The 17283-nt window shown below is 35.0% G+C and overlaps 1 protein-coding gene across 9 annotated transcripts in view; it reads right to left on the reverse strand.

The window, feature by feature from the left end:
- The window catches only part of LOC129945955 (brain tumor protein), a 29255-nt gene that overhangs the window by 9392 nt on the left and 2580 nt on the right, over window positions 1–17283 (reverse strand). For 6 of the 9 annotated variants that reach the window (XM_056055949.1, XM_056055950.1, XM_056055951.1 and 3 more), the window contains exons 2-6: window positions 5113–6374; window positions 4897–5044; window positions 3385–4810; window positions 1422–1938; window positions 1189–1352 (exon numbers count right to left, since the gene is read on the reverse strand). In XM_056055949.1, the coding sequence (XP_055911924.1) occupies window positions 1189–1352; window positions 1422–1938; window positions 3385–4810; window positions 4897–5044; window positions 5113–5357 (2500 nt within the window). In that variant the 5' untranslated portion in view covers window positions 5358–6374. The remainder of the gene's footprint in view (window positions 1–1188; window positions 1353–1421; window positions 1939–3384; window positions 4811–4896; window positions 5045–5112; window positions 6375–17283) is intronic. The other 3 variants (XM_056055952.1, XM_056055954.1, XM_056055953.1) reach the window with 3 other exon arrangements.

The following is a 17283-nucleotide window of genomic DNA, read 5'->3' on the forward strand; positions in this document are numbered from 1 at the left end:
ATAAGCTATATATTTAAAGCTCGTGTTGAGCTCTTTAACTTAAACTCTAGGCCTCATCAAGCTGACCTGATACAAATTTGTAGTTTATGCAATAGAAGAGAAAATTAAGATGTCTACCATTTCATTGCAATTTGCCCAATACTGCAGGAAATCCGGCGTTTATATTTCCAACAAAGTTTTCTTTCTCCAAGTCAGTTGTACGAAATTTTAAACTGAGTTCTAGGATGGAATACCTTATATATTTATTGCAAACATGCCCTAGCTTTTCGAAACTCTTTTCGAACTTAAATTTTGTTCGTTTAACCAGCTTTTACAGTTTAAAGGGTCATTATTATGTATTTATTTATTTTGGGTTTCATGTCACCTGAAAATTGATATTTATTTATTTATGCTTTAAATCATTTCAAAATTGCTACATTTTTGTGTTTGAAATCATTTTAAAATTGGTATATTTTTGTGTTTCAAACCCTTGTAAAATTGACATTCTTTTAATTGTTATGTTAAATCTTAACAAAAATTGAAATTGTAAACTTTTGAATTTAATCTGTGGCGACTCCACGACATCTATCAATCAAGAAAACAATCTAATCTAACAAACCATCCCTGATTTAATAATTCTGTATTTTTATGTTTGAATGTTGAGAACCCTTGTAAATAGCTTTTAATTCTAAATAAAAGAACATTCTAGAAAAGACAACGAAACTAACCAGACGTGGAAATATAAACATCCACAAATCAATATATAAAAGTATCGGAATTAATATTGTACAAAACTGTTACTTTTCTTTTTATTCTTTATTTATTTGAATTGATCAATAAAATGAAATGTTATTTCAGGTAGACGGCAGATAGCCAGGGCCCTATTCTTAAGCAAATACTTTTCTGTAGAGCATTTTTTATTAAAATAAAGAATTATAATAATAATAATAATAATTAGCAAAATTTTCAAGGTTTCTGATTTTGAATTACTGGAAAGAAATTCCGAAAGAAACAGATCGATAAAAAATCATCAAACAATTTACTGTTGTGAAGTTTTTGTTTTATAAAAAATATTTGTAAGCATGTTTCAAAAACTTGATGACTAAATCCCTAATTAAAAGAGTATTGTTTAATTTGTGGGATTTGAAAAAAAAACAACGTAACTTTACAGTCTAAACTAGTCTACATTTTTACATACAAAATTCTTACCTCTTATTGCTATGTCGGAAGGTTCTCTCATATAATCGCTGCAATCAAACCAGCGCACCAATTCTCCTTCTTCAGAAATAACAAAAACAGTTGGGGAAACACTATCCACAGCAACAATATGTCCCTTTGATGTCACAGCCAATCCAGCAACAATATCGATGTATCTTAATTAATGACAAAAATCATAAAAAAATTAAAAACATTTTAGTTAGAATTTTAGAATTTATTCTTACCTTATGGCAATTTTTCGCATAAAGTGTCCACACTTCGAGAATATCTGCATACGAGATCGTTCATTTCCACGATCACAAACAACAAACTTTCCATTGGTATTCATAACAGCTACCTTTCGGGGATACCACAATTGTCCCTCATCTTTACCAGGCACACCGAAATGGAACTTCAACTGTCCATTCTTTTCAAAAACCTCAATTCGATGATTGTTTGTGTCTGCAACTATAATTTCTTCATCTACGCCCAAGCAAAAGCCATGAGGTGAATTAAATTGTCCTTTAGCAGTACCCAATGATCCGAATTTGGAACGAATCTGCATTGGAGTAGCCTTATTGCGACCAGTCACATTAATGCCTCCATGGAAATTTGTAATGCTCATGTCATCAGAGAGTGGAGCAAGTGTTGATAGACTTGGCGATGTGGCCGGTGGTAGGCAAAAATCTGGCAATAAACAATCAATGCCTGGTGAAGGTCCACTCGGTAAAAGTTGATTAGATGTCATGTCTGTGTGAAAATCTACTATGTATTAAGCGCCAACAACAAAAACAGTGTTTTATGTTTATTTTAAATGTGAATAGTGAGACAAAACACAAATTTAAATATAAGTACAAAATTTTGTGTAAACGTGGACAAAATGACGGAAAATGTTTGTGTGTTTTTATGATTAAGAATATGTTTTATTTATTCTAGAATAAGAACATATATCATAATTGTTACTCTACAAATAAAACACATAACATAATCGTATTCAGCCTAATAAGAGGCCCCACCTAATAGAATATTGTTTTAGTTGCGAAGCACCAATAAAACAAGCCTCGGATACGGACGATCAGACTGATCGATTTTGATTTGCTCGTTGCACACATGAAAATCTCAACTGTCAACCAGATTGGCCACGGTGCAATCGAAGAACATAGAATGAACGTCACTTATAAGATTTGTTCTGCCTTAATAAGTTTTGACAGCGTAATGTCTAGTTTTAGCATCCCTATAAAACTTGCCCGTTTGTGCAGAATGACGATGGAGATGATTTTAATTTAAAAAAGATTTAAGACAAGGGACGAGGAACTGTCAGCCGACTATCGGAAAGGATAGAGCAAAACTCAATCGTCAACAAGACCAAGTATTAGCTGTTATCAAGAATGGACATTTAACGGCAACGTCTTGGACAAAAGGATACCATGAACCTTCACCTTCACTTTAAACTCAGACACGAACAGCATACGAAAAATAACTCTTGCAAATCGCTGCTAGAGTAAGTCATCTCTCGAGCATCTAGAATCTGTATAAGATGTTATCATCTGGGTTCTAATTTATGGTGCTGAGACTTCGACCTTGTCAAGGCAAGATGAAAACGTCTAAGGATGCTTGAAGAGTCTGGTGGACCTAAAATAACTTGGCGTTTGAAACTGGAGACCGCTAGCTAGGGACCAAGCTGACTGGAGATATGTGTTGGTTAAAGCTCAGGTCCGTCCCGGACTTAAGTAAGTAGGTAAGGTTCGTCCTTTCTTTGAAAAATTTGAAAAGTAAAATTTCTCACGGCGGCCATTTCTGGTTTGTGTCTAACGTTTATGATCATTAAGAAAATACTTAGAATTGTACTTAAGCGCGACCCTGTACACATTCTGTAGAATTGGTGTGTTCTAATGCAAATTTTCTTGTAAATGATTTTCCAATAGCGATAAATTCCGATTGAAATTTAATTAATTACGTTTCTAATGTTTGATAGAACAACAAGTTTAGATTTTATTCGCAACAACCCCCAACAAGTTAAATGTATGATTTTACTTATACTTTGATTTAATCTTAGATTTAAGTTTCCTATCCTATTTTTGTAACTTACAAAAATAAAATTAAAATAGGTATGTTTATGTTTGTAGCTTTGTAAAGTCTACAAAACAATGAATATAATAAAAATGTTTGAATATCAAAAAGAACGAAAAAACAAAAAATAAAACTTACCATTGCCATTTAATCCAAGTTTAGCAAGTGCCTGAAGATTATTGAATGCCCTCTGATCCCCAGAAAGAATGTCAGCCAATGTAATAGATTGGGTTTGTTGTCCCTGTGATGGATTTCCAGCAGCCACCATAGCATCAGACAACCCATCGGGGGTATTTTCAGCCAAATTAGCCAAACGTTGCAAATTATATTCAAGCATACTGATCGAAGCTGGTGGTGGACCACCATTGCCCACGCCAACAACTGGTGGAGGTCCAACATTGCCATTGGAAGAGAGAGGACCACCTCCGCCCATAGGATGTTGTGGTGGCGAATCAGGCGACAATACACTAGGCATCATAAAACCATTTCCAAGAACTGATAAATCTCCATCGAACGACGACTGCATTGATGTTGGTAGAGAAATTGGACTACTAGCTGTGACGGAGCTAGCCAATGCATTCTGCGAGTTGTTTGTCATAATATTACGAGTCATCAAGGATGGAGGCATACCAGGAAGGGTTGGTGGTGGTGTGCTCTCTTTTGGGCTTGGTGGAGTCGATTCAGTGCGAAATTTGCCAAACGTATCATGGGCCAGCTGCTCGAATTTATCAAACTTGGTGTCAAACTCAAGCGAATAATTGACATCACACTTTGGCGTATTGTTGATCAAATTAATAAATTGTTTGGCTATTAGCTTCTTCATGCTGAGGAACTCGGCAGCGTTGGCTTTTTCGAGAACACGCTTCGTAAATGTGCAAACACCATCGATTTTTCCCATAGTATTTTCAATATTCTGCAACAAGTCCATGATCTTCAATTCGCGTTCAGAGTGCAACTTTCCCAATTCCTTCAGAGACTGATCGCGACACTTTTCAAGGACAGCCTTGAAACTCTGGAAGGACTCTTCAATCAAATCCCTGGCTGTGTCGTGTTGCGATTGCAACTCAGTTAGATCACTAGACAACTTGGATGCCGCCGAATCGCAATACTGAACTTTGGATTTAGCCTCTTTCATCAACTCTTCTATGTGCAGACGAACTTCCTTCTCGGCGTGACCAATCATCTCGTAGTGATGTTCGGAGCTTTTGTGATCGGCTATCAAGCAATCATTGCACAATGGTATTTGGCAGTTGTGACAATAGTATTTTAGATTCTCACTAGTGTGGACATTGCAGAACAATGGCTTATGGATAGTCACTTTTTCGGTGGTCTTTTGCAAGTCCTCCAACTTGACTACTTCGTGATTCTCAAAACAACGCATGTATTTGTGAGCGTTGTCGCAGCCGCCGCACAAGAAGTTTGCACAGTCATTACAGCGGGAAATTGCCTTCTCCTTACTCTTGCACGAAGTGCACGACAACATCTCAGATTCGATGGAGGATAAATCCAAGATATTAGTCAGAATGTAATCGCATGTCAAGGATTCTACACCCTTAGGTCCAACCTGAGAAGTATAAAATTAAACAAAAAAACGATTTTTTAAAACAGAATTATATATATTTTTGAAATTTTAATAGAAACAACTCTTACCGGAGTAACTTGCTTGCAAGTTGGACACTCAATAGAATTCTTGAGCGGTGGATCACCTGAACCGTTCTCATCCAACAAAATCTTAGCCAAACATCCTTCACAAAACACATGAAGACATGACAGGACTCTCGGCGAGACCAATCTTAGCCTAAAAAATTCAAGAATTGAAAAAATTTAAATAATTGTATACAAATCTATAAGAAGAAAAAAACATACGAGCAAATCTTGCAATTCTTTTCCATTCCATCAGGGAACGCACAAGCATCTTCCAATGGGGACGACTCCAATTCGTCCCCCTTGCTATTGCTTTCAAACACCTCACTAAACATGGCCGTTGCCGTTTGAAGAGTCAAATTATCAACAGCCTCGTCCAATAGTTGAGCAGCAGTTTCCGTTTCTATTATTTTGTTATTGTCAAAAGTACCAAAAATACCGTTGGAAATTTCGTCGGTTGATGCCATAAGTTGAATACAACTTTACGGAAATATTCAAATATAACAATTAAATTAAATCGTAAAGTTTATTATAATTTTTTGTTTTGTTTTATATGTTTAAAAAGATTTTCCCGTACAAGTGGCTTTTCTTCGTACACAGAGGAACAGCCTTAGATTAGGATTTGTCTTAGAATTCGATTTATCGCAATTATCACTGGTTTTTTTTGTTTTTAAATAATTCTTTAATTTAATATCAACACTTAGACACTCATGTGGAGGGAAATTTACTTATTTTTATATTGTTTTATTTTAAGAATCTCATAAAACTTGAATAGACCGCAAAAATGGCAGATTTATACTTTTTGTCAAGAGTTCCAAAAACACACGACAAAAAATTATTTAATTAAAATAATTAAAAAAGAACAAGAAAATCAATTTTACACAATTATGCAAAGTTTAAAAAAAAAACAATAAAAGAGAAATATATTAACACTAAGATAAAATAAATAAAATAAATTCAATTATACTGGTTTTTTTTTTTTGTTGATAAAAACGAACACAATTTTTGTTTGTTTTTTTTTAATAAAAACGTTTTTTGTTTTGCTTTAAAATCGTTTTTGTTTTTTAGTTTAAAATGAGATTTGTTTTTTTTTTTGTATCTTTTGCTTTCTTCTAGTTAGTTCTTTTATTTTAAGTTTAAAATATTAATGGAGATACGATATTAATTATTATTGTTGTTACCGATTAATTATTGTAGTTTTATTCGTTATGGTTGTAATAATTTGTTTTTTGGTTTTTTTAAGATTTTAATTAAGTGATCACGTTTGAATTCTTTGTTGCTTGTTTTTAGTGTAACTACTACTCCTTCTTTTCTCTTCTTTTTCTTCTTCTTTTTTTCAATAAAGATTTTGTTTTTTGAAAATTTTTATTTTGTTTGTCAAGATTGCAGCGGATTCCCTTTTAATTTCTTGGTTGAACGATGTGGTTGTTTTTTAGTTGTTGTTGTTGTTTTACTTGGATTTATTCAACAGTCTCACCCAAAGCCTACAAAAAGAATAAATTAAAAAATTTATAAACGTTTAATGAGAGTCGGAGTATTCAATTATTTGTTGTTTTTTGGCGAAAGAAAACGCACAGGTTGCCATGGCACTTAAGTTTGCAATTATAATTTTTTTTTTTGTTGTAATCAAAGTAGGTTTTGAAAATTTTGTGTTTCTGTGTTTGTTTTTTTTTTTTTTTTTTTGGCAAATACTAGAGTGTTTTTAATTGTAAGTAGATATATGATGTAACCTTAAAATATTAAGTAAAACTTTTCTAAGAGTTCACCATCAAAGGTTGATTAATTTGATTTCAAGAAAATAACATAGTTCCTTAAAACGGAATACATTTTCTTAAAGACTTTTAGCTTTACATAAAGTTTTTGACAGTATAAGAAGACCTGGTCTACCGAGTGCCAAGAAATGACACCTATAAAAATTATAACTTACTATGGAGTTTACCAACGTACTTGTATTTTGCATGTCCTAAAAAATTAAAACACATTTGCATAAGTGAGGCTGAATTTGAGCAATGACGTCGATTATGTAGTCTTTGAAATCCGCTGTGGTTTGCAGCTTTTTCCAATAAACCTGCGACTTAATAAAGCCCCACAAGAAAAAATCTTAAGGGGTAATATCACACAATCATGGTGTTTCCTAGATAACCATGAAATCTTTCGTGTAAAATGTTGCTTGTGTCTTGAGCTGTGTGTCTTCGGTATACGTATATATGTACATATACAGCTGTGTTCAAAATATTAGGAGTGCTTTTACAAAATGTATCTCAGTGGAATCTCAGCATAGTGTGCCCGATACATAAGAAAGGAGACCCTCTAAACTGCGCCAACTACAGAGGCATCAGTCTCCTTAACATTGCGTATAAGATCCTCTCTGCCTTATTATGTGAACGTCTGAAGCCGTTCCTCAACAACCTGATTGGTCCTTATCAGTGTGGCTTCAGACCAGGAAAGTCTACTATCGAGATCTTGGAAAAAACCCAGGAGCTTCAAATCGATACCCACCATCTCTTTATCGATTTTAAAGCTGCGTATGACAGCATCTATAGGGAAGAGCTCTACCGAGCAATGTCTAGTTTTGGCATCCCTGTCAAACTTATCCGTTTGTGCAGAATGACGATGGAGAATGCACGCTGCTCTATCAAGGTCGGAAAAGATCTTACCGATGCATTTGATGTCAAAAAAGGTTTTAGACAAGGCGATGCACTGTCATGCGACTTCTTCAACATCGTTCTCGAAAGAATTGTGCAAAACTCAACCGTCAACACTAGAGGCACAATCTTCCAAAGATCCATCCAATTACTCGGATACGCAGATGATATTGACATAATTGGAAGATCAAAGCGTGATGTCAGTGGAGCGTTTTTGAGCATTGCGACGGAAGCGAAGAAGATGAGGGCAAGACCAAGTATATGCTGTCATCAAAAAAGGACACTGAATGACGACGTCTTGGACAAAACGTCACCATGGACAGCTATAACTTTGAGGTAGTTAAGGACTTTGTCTACCTAGGCACCGCTATTAATGCAGACAACGACACCAGCGCTGAAATCAAACGAAGAATAACTCTTGCAAATCGCTGTTTTTTGGACTTAGAAGGCAATTGAGAAGTAAAGTCCTCTCTCGAGCATCTAAAATCACCATCTATAAGACACTCATCATCCCAGTTCTCATTTATGGCGCTGAGGCCTGGACCCTGTCAAAGAAAGATGAGAGCGTCTTAGGATGCTTCGAGAGAAAAATTCTTCGGGTGATTTTTGGTCCCGTACGCATAGATGGAGAATGGAGGAGAAGATATAACGACGAGCTGTACGGGCTGTACAGCGACACTGACCTAGTTAGCAGAATCAAAGTCCAACAGCTTAGATGGCTAGGTCATGTAGAGCGGATGGACATCAACGCTCCAGCCCGGAAGGTCTTCGAATCCAATCCCGAGGGACGGCGCAGTAGAGGAAGCCCGCGACTCAGGCGGCGCACCCAGGTGGGAGAGGACCTCAACCAATTTGGCGTGCGAAACTGGAGACAGCTAGCTAGGGACCGAGCTGGCTGGAGACGCTTGTTGGTTGAGGCCCAGGTCCGCCCCGGACTGTAGCGCCACCTTAAGTAAGTAAGTAAGCTTTTACAAAATTTGCTCAAGTGTTTTTTTTACCATGTGTATACTGGTAATCAGCCCATTTCTCTACCGGTAAGTATAACGGGACATTAAAGATGATAAAACAATGAACTGGGTTGGAATTCATAACCGTTTACATTTGTAACCAGAGATCAAATGATCTTTACTCTCAATCCGGCTATTCAAAATAATAGGAGTGTGAGTTATATTGTACGTAAAAAAATAAAAAACTTAAAAAGAATAAACACTAAGTAACTAAATTAAAATAGGAATATTAAATAGTTGGAATATCGAATATCTAAACAAGTTTGGTTATTTAGTGGGCCGAGGAAAGCACTGCACCGACGAAAAACGGGAAATCATAAAAAAGTTGAGAAACGAAGGAAAAACTTATAAGGATATAAAGTTGATGTTGGGGTGCTCTGACCAAATGATCGCCAATGCTGTAAAATATGAAGAAAAAAAAGTCGAAACCCGGGGACGGATACGAGAAACGAGTGAAAATGACGATCGTCGTATTGTTCGCTACAGCCGAATGGATCCTTTTGCGTCCTCTAAGATAATCCAGAAAGATAGGCGATTGTTGGAATATAATCTTTCCGCTCGCAGTCCACGAAAAGTGCCGATGCTTACAAAAAAACATGTAGCGTTTGAAATTTGCAAGAAGCCATGTTAATTGGCCTTCAGAGAAATGGCGAAACATTTTGTGGACTGACGAGACAAAATTGTTTTATTCGGTGGAACTTTCTCTAGGCAATACGTCCGACGTCCAGAAAATTCCGAGTTTAAGCCTCGGTACACCATTAAAACGGTAAAGCATGGAGGTGCTAAAGTGATGGCATGGGGCAGTTTCTCATATGCTGGTGTTGGCCCCATACATCAAATCATTGGCACGATGGACCAGCGCGTTTATGTGGATATAATGTCCAGTGTGATGCTACCTTATGCAAGTTGGAATATGCCGGTTAAATTGGTATTTCAACAAGACAACGACCCGAAACACACCAGTAAGTCTACCAAGGAATGGTTTCGGGTCAATGGGGTTGAGGTCATGGACTGGCCAGCTGAGTCGCCTGACCTCAATCCCATAGAAAATGTATGGGCAGATGTGAAGAAGGGTGTTTCTCGACGAAAACCCTTGAATTCGAGGCAGTTGTGAGACGCAGTGGAGGAAACATGGAACCAAATTCCAGTTGAGCGTTGTCAGGCCCTTGTGAACTCTATGCCACACAGATGTGCAGCAATTATAAAAAACAAACGATTTTCCACAAAATACTGACAAAAAATCTTAATATTGAATATTTTTGTTTGGTTTTTTATACTTTATTTTGATTACTCCTATTATTTTGAACAATTCGTTTTGGCTTTATTTTGATAAAATTCATGTTTTTACTGCCTTATTTGTTTTAAACAAAGTAGTCTTTAAGCAAAATAATAAAAGACTGGATAACCTATTTTGTACAAAAGAAAAATTAAATTTAAAAAAATTATACAACTTATGAGTCACGATTTAATCTAAAAAGAACAGGCACTCCTATTTGTTTGAACACAACTGTACATAATGATCATATTCAGGCCACAAAAAGTTGTTGACCATCAACCTTCAGCCCAAAATCCACTCTTAGCAGTTACTTGGTACTTTTTGTATTTTCATACAAAAAAGGACCTCTTATCGCCAAAGATGATATTTCGACCAACATTTATGATCAACCTACAACTGCTTAAAAAAAATCCAATAAGCGAACACACGACGACGTTTGGTTTCACCTTCTAGATCAGTTTGATTTTTTATGGATGCAGTCCCAAAGCACTACTCAAAATTCGCCATGTTTTGGTCTGCAAAAGGCAAGTTTTTGTTAGCGAAACGGAATTGATTGTCTTACATTCTTTTGCACACTTTCAGCAGCAATGTTTTTGGTAGATCTTGCAATTTATTGGCGTACGGGTGTTGGCTTATTGTTCACTCAGCCGGTGGACTCGAATTTAGCCACCAATCCTTGAATAGTCGAAAGGAAATAAAATAGAGAACATCCATTTTGATAATTATGTTTTATAATTTACAAGTGGTGGTATGACCGCCACGAGCTATCAAATTCAACCCGTCCCTGTTGACAAACCATATATAACTTAATTGTGAATAATAAGTAGACAAAAATGCTTTTGCCTAAGTGTATTTAAAATATCCTATATTCAGGATCAAGCAATTATGGAATGAAATTGATAAAACTCAGTTTGCTCAAAGAAGTGATCATCATTGACCTTCAAGATCTTGCAATTTAGGTCCCCATGAAAGATAATGCCTATGAAAATATTCCAAAGCCCATTTAAGACCTGAAAGATAGAATTCATTAAATTATCGGGGACATACAGCCCTTATGGGAAAAGTAATGAAAGGAATACAGTGATGCACCCGTGAGCCTTCACGGCCAATTCATTCATACCGTTTTTATTAAACGTAAATGCTCTAATCTGACGAACTTAGTTTCGTTTTATGCAATTACTTTATTTTAACGTTGCAACCAACAAATAACGACGATTAAAAGTGTAAACGGCCAAAGACATTAAGAATATATTTTTGAAAACTCAGCTATTTGATATCAGCAAAAGAAACTAATTTTATTTCTTCGTTTTTTTTTTTCGATTCAATGCATTCTACTTTTAATAATTTGGAATATTTCTCATCAAACTAACATTATGTATAAACTTTTAAAAACATAAATTGTTTAGTATTACATTTTATTTTAAGACTCACTTAAACAACACTTTAATAACAGTTTAATTGTGTGTCACTTTTTCAGACACGCCTGCGTAATCAACCATATTCGTATAAATGTGCAAAAAGGAAGTAGAATTGTAATAAAAAAGGTTAACATGAGTAGTAAAATAAAACGTTTGAATTTATGTGAAATTCTTAAATAGTTTTCTTTTTGATTTCACGTCTTTTTTTAGAATTGTTTAACTTGCGTAGGTTAGATTAGAAATAGTATTTGTCTTATATTTAATAAATTCCAATATTATAAATTATTTTCAATTCCATATATATATATTGATCTTCAAGTATTTAACTTAAAAGAGAAGACAAAATACTACGCACATGTTCATGTTATGATTTTTCTGTCTGGCGCGATGTTTTTAAATTTTTCGAGACAATATTATTCAATACATTTGAAAAATAAAAAAAAAATGATGCCCCTTCTTATTTATTTTAAGGACAGTGCTTTATTTCATCTCAAAAACTTGTTTCTACCCCTTAAACTGAAAAATACCAAACAAAGGCGCAAGTTTTTTTTATTTCCTTGGCTTTTAATAAAATTTCAAAAGTATTTTTTCTCACTTTTCTTTGCTTTGTTAAAAATTATTTAACCCTTAAGAGGTCAATACCACGGCAGTTGGTATGGAAAAATAACAAACTTAAAGTTAACCCTTAACTACGTACCTCTATTTTTAGTCCTACCTGGTGTTTCACAGACTCCAGGCTTTTCAGCTCCAGAAATTTAAGAAGTGCAGGGAAGGTACAATGACCCGCGGATAGCAAACAAAAAAAAACTTGTGTGCAATAAGAACAAAACAAATCGCTTGAGTCTGAGCTAAGAGACTCCATGCAGTACAAGTTGAGGGTTAAACAATAACTAACCAACAAAATAAATCATCAGATTTGATATCTACATTAAGTTACCCTTAAGTTTTGTATAATTCAAAAATGTTACATTACGTATAATACGAGTGTTACGTATTAAAGTAGACGATAATGCATTCTGCCTGCTTTAAGAAAAATAACCGAATATTATTTGCATTCGTACCACATTTAAGTAGTAGTTTATATGAACTATACAAAATTCTCGTATTGAAAAGATCATATTAGTGAACTTATGTATCGTATCGATATAAATAATTTGGTCAAATTTAATTCATAACAATCAATTTTTAAGAAAACATAAATAACACTATGGGAAATTTCATTTAATTCATTCAATTTCTACAATCAATTTAAAACTCGATCTAATACGAGTTTTTACTGGCGATGAGAGTTAATTTTTCTAATACGACAAAATTGGTGGAACCCATTTTGAGTCAATTACAGACATGCAGGCGGTTGTGACTAGGCTGCCTTCCGGAAGTGGTACGAATCAATACAAGGGGACTACTTTAAAGGAAATTTTGAAATATACGGTTTTTATGGAATTAGTCTCATTACTTTGTCTCATCGCTGAGCTCTCTGTTTGTCTTTAAAACTGTTTTTTTTTTTTGGTTTTTAAGATATTTAGACATCGAGTATTTGTTCACTTTCTACAATTTTCTTTGAAGTCGGTGTATATTTATTATTGTAAAGGATTCAAAATCTCAGTTTTCTAACGAATAATACTTTAATAGCACTCCGTAGGATTTTTGTCCACATGAAATTCTGACAATTATTAACAATATAAATAAAGGGTACCCGTGGCATGATGGTAAGTGCTATGGACTGTCATGCGAGAGGTTATGGGTTCGATCCCTGCATGTGCCACTTAACTCTTTCTACGGGTACTGCCTCTTGCGAGGTATTGACAAATTCTCCAAGAGTAATTCTTGTCAGTGCTTTCTCAAATTAGCCGTTCGGATTCGTCATATAAAATGAAGGTCCGTTCCATCCCTGCAATTACTCGCACACAGAAATGGTTGACAGTTGAAGTCACTAGGCCCTGGTTCTCTAAGGACTGTTGCACCACCTAATTTATTTATTTATTAACAATAAATAATATGTTTGGACATTTTATGTTTTTAAAATTTCTAACAACTTTCTCAAAGGAATTTAAAGAGCAGTAGAATGAAATAATACGAACACAATTCACTGTTCATTCTTACCTAGCAATCAAATTAGCTTTGCTCCTCTTTTTATCATGTTTGAATTATAGAGAATTCTTGAGAAATAGAATCATACAAATTTTGTTTTTTAGATTTCTTACAGTTAAAGTGAGAATTTTGTTTTTTGTTTTTATTTTTGTGAGGATACGGAAATCTCCTGAGATCTCACATTTGTCAATAATTTCACTTTATTTAATATAAATAAATTGCCGATTTGAATTAATTTTCATTTTTATTTGTATGTGCATGAATGCAATTTGGCGCTGATAGATTGTAAATGAAACTTAAGGTTTCACAAATTGCAATAGGATCCATGGACATTCTGTTTTCCTTATAACGTCCATAGAATTGATATCTGTACTGTATGCCCGGGTCCCGGTATACGCGGATTGTACTCGTCGATAAAATGTCTATTGAATCTTATATCGTGTTTTTCAATGTAAAATATGACCAAATGACTTTTATCTATTTTTAATTTTCATGGACATAATGACCATTTTGGCTTTGAAACTATCTCCCAAAATAATGTCCACAGCTTTTATTTTCTCCTGTGGGGTCTTACAAGTTAATGGTCGTCATGACTGCAATTATTGTCTCCTTAAAACGTACAAACTACTACCTACAGCACTTTGTTCTAAGTCAAAAATCGATGTTTGTATCAGAAAACTGTTACAAGTTGGTCTAGCCTCGTCTATATTTTTATTGTACATTAAAAACTCTGGTGGTTAAAGCAGTACAAAGCGTGATGTCAGTGGAGCGTTTTTTGAGCATTAGCAAAGAAGATGGGTTTAGTGGTCAATGAGGGCAAGACCAAGTATATGCTGTCATCAAAAAAGGACATTGAATAACGACGTCTTGGACAAAACGTCACCATGGACAGCTGTAATTTTGAGGTTGTTAAGGACTTTGTCTACCTAGGCACCGTTATTAACACAGTCAACGAGACCAGCGCTGAAATCAAACGAAGAATAACTCTTGCAAATCGCTGCTTCTTTGGACTTAGATGGCAATTGAGAAGTTAAGTCCTCTCTTGAGCATCTAAAATCACCATCTATAAGACACTCATCATCCCGGTTCTCATTTATGGCGCTGAGGCCTGGACCCTGTCAAAGAAAGATGAGAGCGTCTTAGGATGCTTCGAGAGAAAAATTCTTAGAGTGGTTTTTGGTCCCGTACGCATAGATGGAGAATGGAGGAGAAGATATAACGACGAACTGTACGGGCTGTACAACGACACAGACCTAGTTAACAGAATTAAAGTCCAAGGACTTAGATGGCTAGGTCATGTAGAGCGAATGGACATCAACGCTCCAGCCCGGAAGGTCTTCGAATCCAATCGCGAGGTACCTACGGCGCAGTAGAAGAAGACCGCGACTCAAGTGGCGCACGCAGGTGGGTGAAGATCTCAACCAACTTGAAGTGCGAAACTGGAGACAGCTAACTAGGGACCGACCTGGTTGGAGACGCATGTTGGTTGAGGCCTAGGTCCGCCCGGGCTGTAGCGCCAAATTAAGTAATGTTAAAGAAGTAAACACATTTCTTATTTCTCATTTCATTAATCCCTAAATTTGAGGTTCTAATACATCAAAGTTCTATCTCAAAGCGAGATCTAAATCAGAGTTTTAATTTTTCAATAAACTGACTTAGTTTACAACTTTTCCAAGAAATAGAAAAATAATGTGTATTAATAGGGAATGTTTTTTTAAACTAAAACAAAACTGAGAAATCAAAACCACTGATTCTCCGCAGTAATACAGTAATAATTTTGTATTTGTATTTATGTTTTCCAAAAGATGTAAACGTGCACCATCATTTTTTCAAACGAAAGAATTTTAAATATTTATTCATTAAAATCGGTTAAAAGATTTGTCAAAATTCTAGGCATTCTTATGCTTATATAAATTTAAATTGGTTTTCATGTTTTCCAATTCATAAAACCAAATTACTTGTATTGTACCGTTGCGTTCATAAAAATAGCAGTGCTCTCCAATTAAAACAAAAAGGCCTACAATATCAACGTTTTATTATCGATTTTTTACCGTTAGCTTTGTCACAGTAAAAACCGTTTTTAAATATATGAATGTTCATAAAAATAGCAATGCATGACAAAGTACTGGATCTATTACGTGAGAAGTAAGAAAAACTGTAATAAGTTATAAGTTTGTTGCATAACCATTGTTTTTTATGACTGTTTCGCATCTACGTGGCATCGAGTCCACTAAAACCTGACTACTCTCGATTGGTATTGCGTTCCACGAATCACGCACTCCTTCCCACAATTCTTTAGAATTCTTGGGTTTTGGTTTATGAACTGCTTTCTTAACATTTCCCCACAAATTTTCGATGCGGTTAAGGTTAGGGAATTGGGCGGGCTGATAACTGATAACTTCTTCTGCGCAAACCATGATTTTGCTTTTTTTTTTGACGTATGCTTTGGGTCATAGTTGTGTTGGTATACCCAAACCAACGGCATTTCCTCTTCAGTATAGGGTAACATAACCTTCTCGAGAATTTTCACATAGTTGGTTGCACCCCTTACGATAGGATAAATAGGCCTGACCCCGTTATGACGGAATATAAAAAGCAAACCCATTTCATAATTTTTCCTCTACCATTTTTCACTGTTTTGATAGTGTTCCGTGGATCGATTGCTGCATTTTATGCTCTTCTCACATATTCTCGACGACCCTTGGACCCAAAAAGAACGACTTTGCTTTCATCGCTTCACAAAACATTCCTCCATTTCTCTTTTGCCTAATCTCTATGCGCTTTAACAAACTCCATTCTCTTTGCCACATGCCTTTTCGTCAAGAATGATACCTTGCCTGGACTTTGGGCTGGTAACTTAACTTATAAAAGACGTCTTCGTATTGTGACAGCGTTAACAGACAGTTGAAGTCTACTTCTTATTTTCCTAGAGCCTATGGAAGGATTCTGTTTTGCTGACTGAATATTTTTTTTGTCAGTTCTTTCAGTAGTCATCCTTTTTGGGCCTAGCGTTTTCGGTTTATTTTGCCATTTTAAGGCGTTACTGACCATTTTTGGTGAGCAGCCTTGGATGTCTTGAATATTTTGGTAGGCTTTTCCCTCCAAACGCAGTTTTCTAATAAGTTTTCGAAATTTTTCGGTGCAGTGTCTTGAGCTAATATTAATTAATTTTGTATATGCTAGTATGTTACAAATACTTACTTTAACTTTAAATAGTGAAATATTTACTTATCGAAAAATAAAAAAATGAATTTTTAGCACCTTTTACTTATAAAATCAAGAGAACTGCTATTTTTATGAACACTCTATATCCAGAGAGTTTGAAATAATGTGTGTTCACCGGGTAAAGTGGAGTATAACTTCAAGCTAAAAGTCTCTAATATGAAAACGAAAGACCGTTAGATGCAAGTAACATGGTAATTTTTTTGTAAGAATTCCCGTTATTTAAATAATTGACAATCTAATAAAATGTGACCAGCACTGCTATTTTTATGAACACAACTGTATATCTGAAGAAGCTAGAATAAATCCAAAGAGATTGCTTTTACACAATCACGAATCTGACTATTTTGACGTCTTTTTGTGGACTTCCCCTTTTACAAACTATTAGAACGTTCAGTCAAACTTTGTTTATCTTTTGCAAATGATTTTCCAAAATCAATACAAATCAATAAAAACAAATCAACACTGAAAGAATCAATCCCTTGTTGGATTTTATGAAAATCAGGATGTTTCAATATACATATGTCTTTAAATTCAAGATGGGTCTATTCACAATTATTATAATTCAACAAAAATATCTCACACATTTATATAAAACATTATGTATGAAGGTAGGTATATTCACAGTAAATTCTACACCCATCTCAATGCCCAACACAACAATTTCATTTTGATTTAATTGAATATTATGATGATGCCCCGAGATGGGGTGACACAAGTTTCCAAGTGGTACA

The sequence above is a fragment of the Eupeodes corollae genome, chromosome 2 (genome assembly GCF_945859685.1).
Source record: "Eupeodes corollae chromosome 2, idEupCoro1.1, whole genome shotgun sequence".
In the NCBI taxonomy this organism is placed as follows: Eukaryota; Metazoa; Arthropoda; class Insecta; order Diptera; family Syrphidae; genus Eupeodes; species Eupeodes corollae.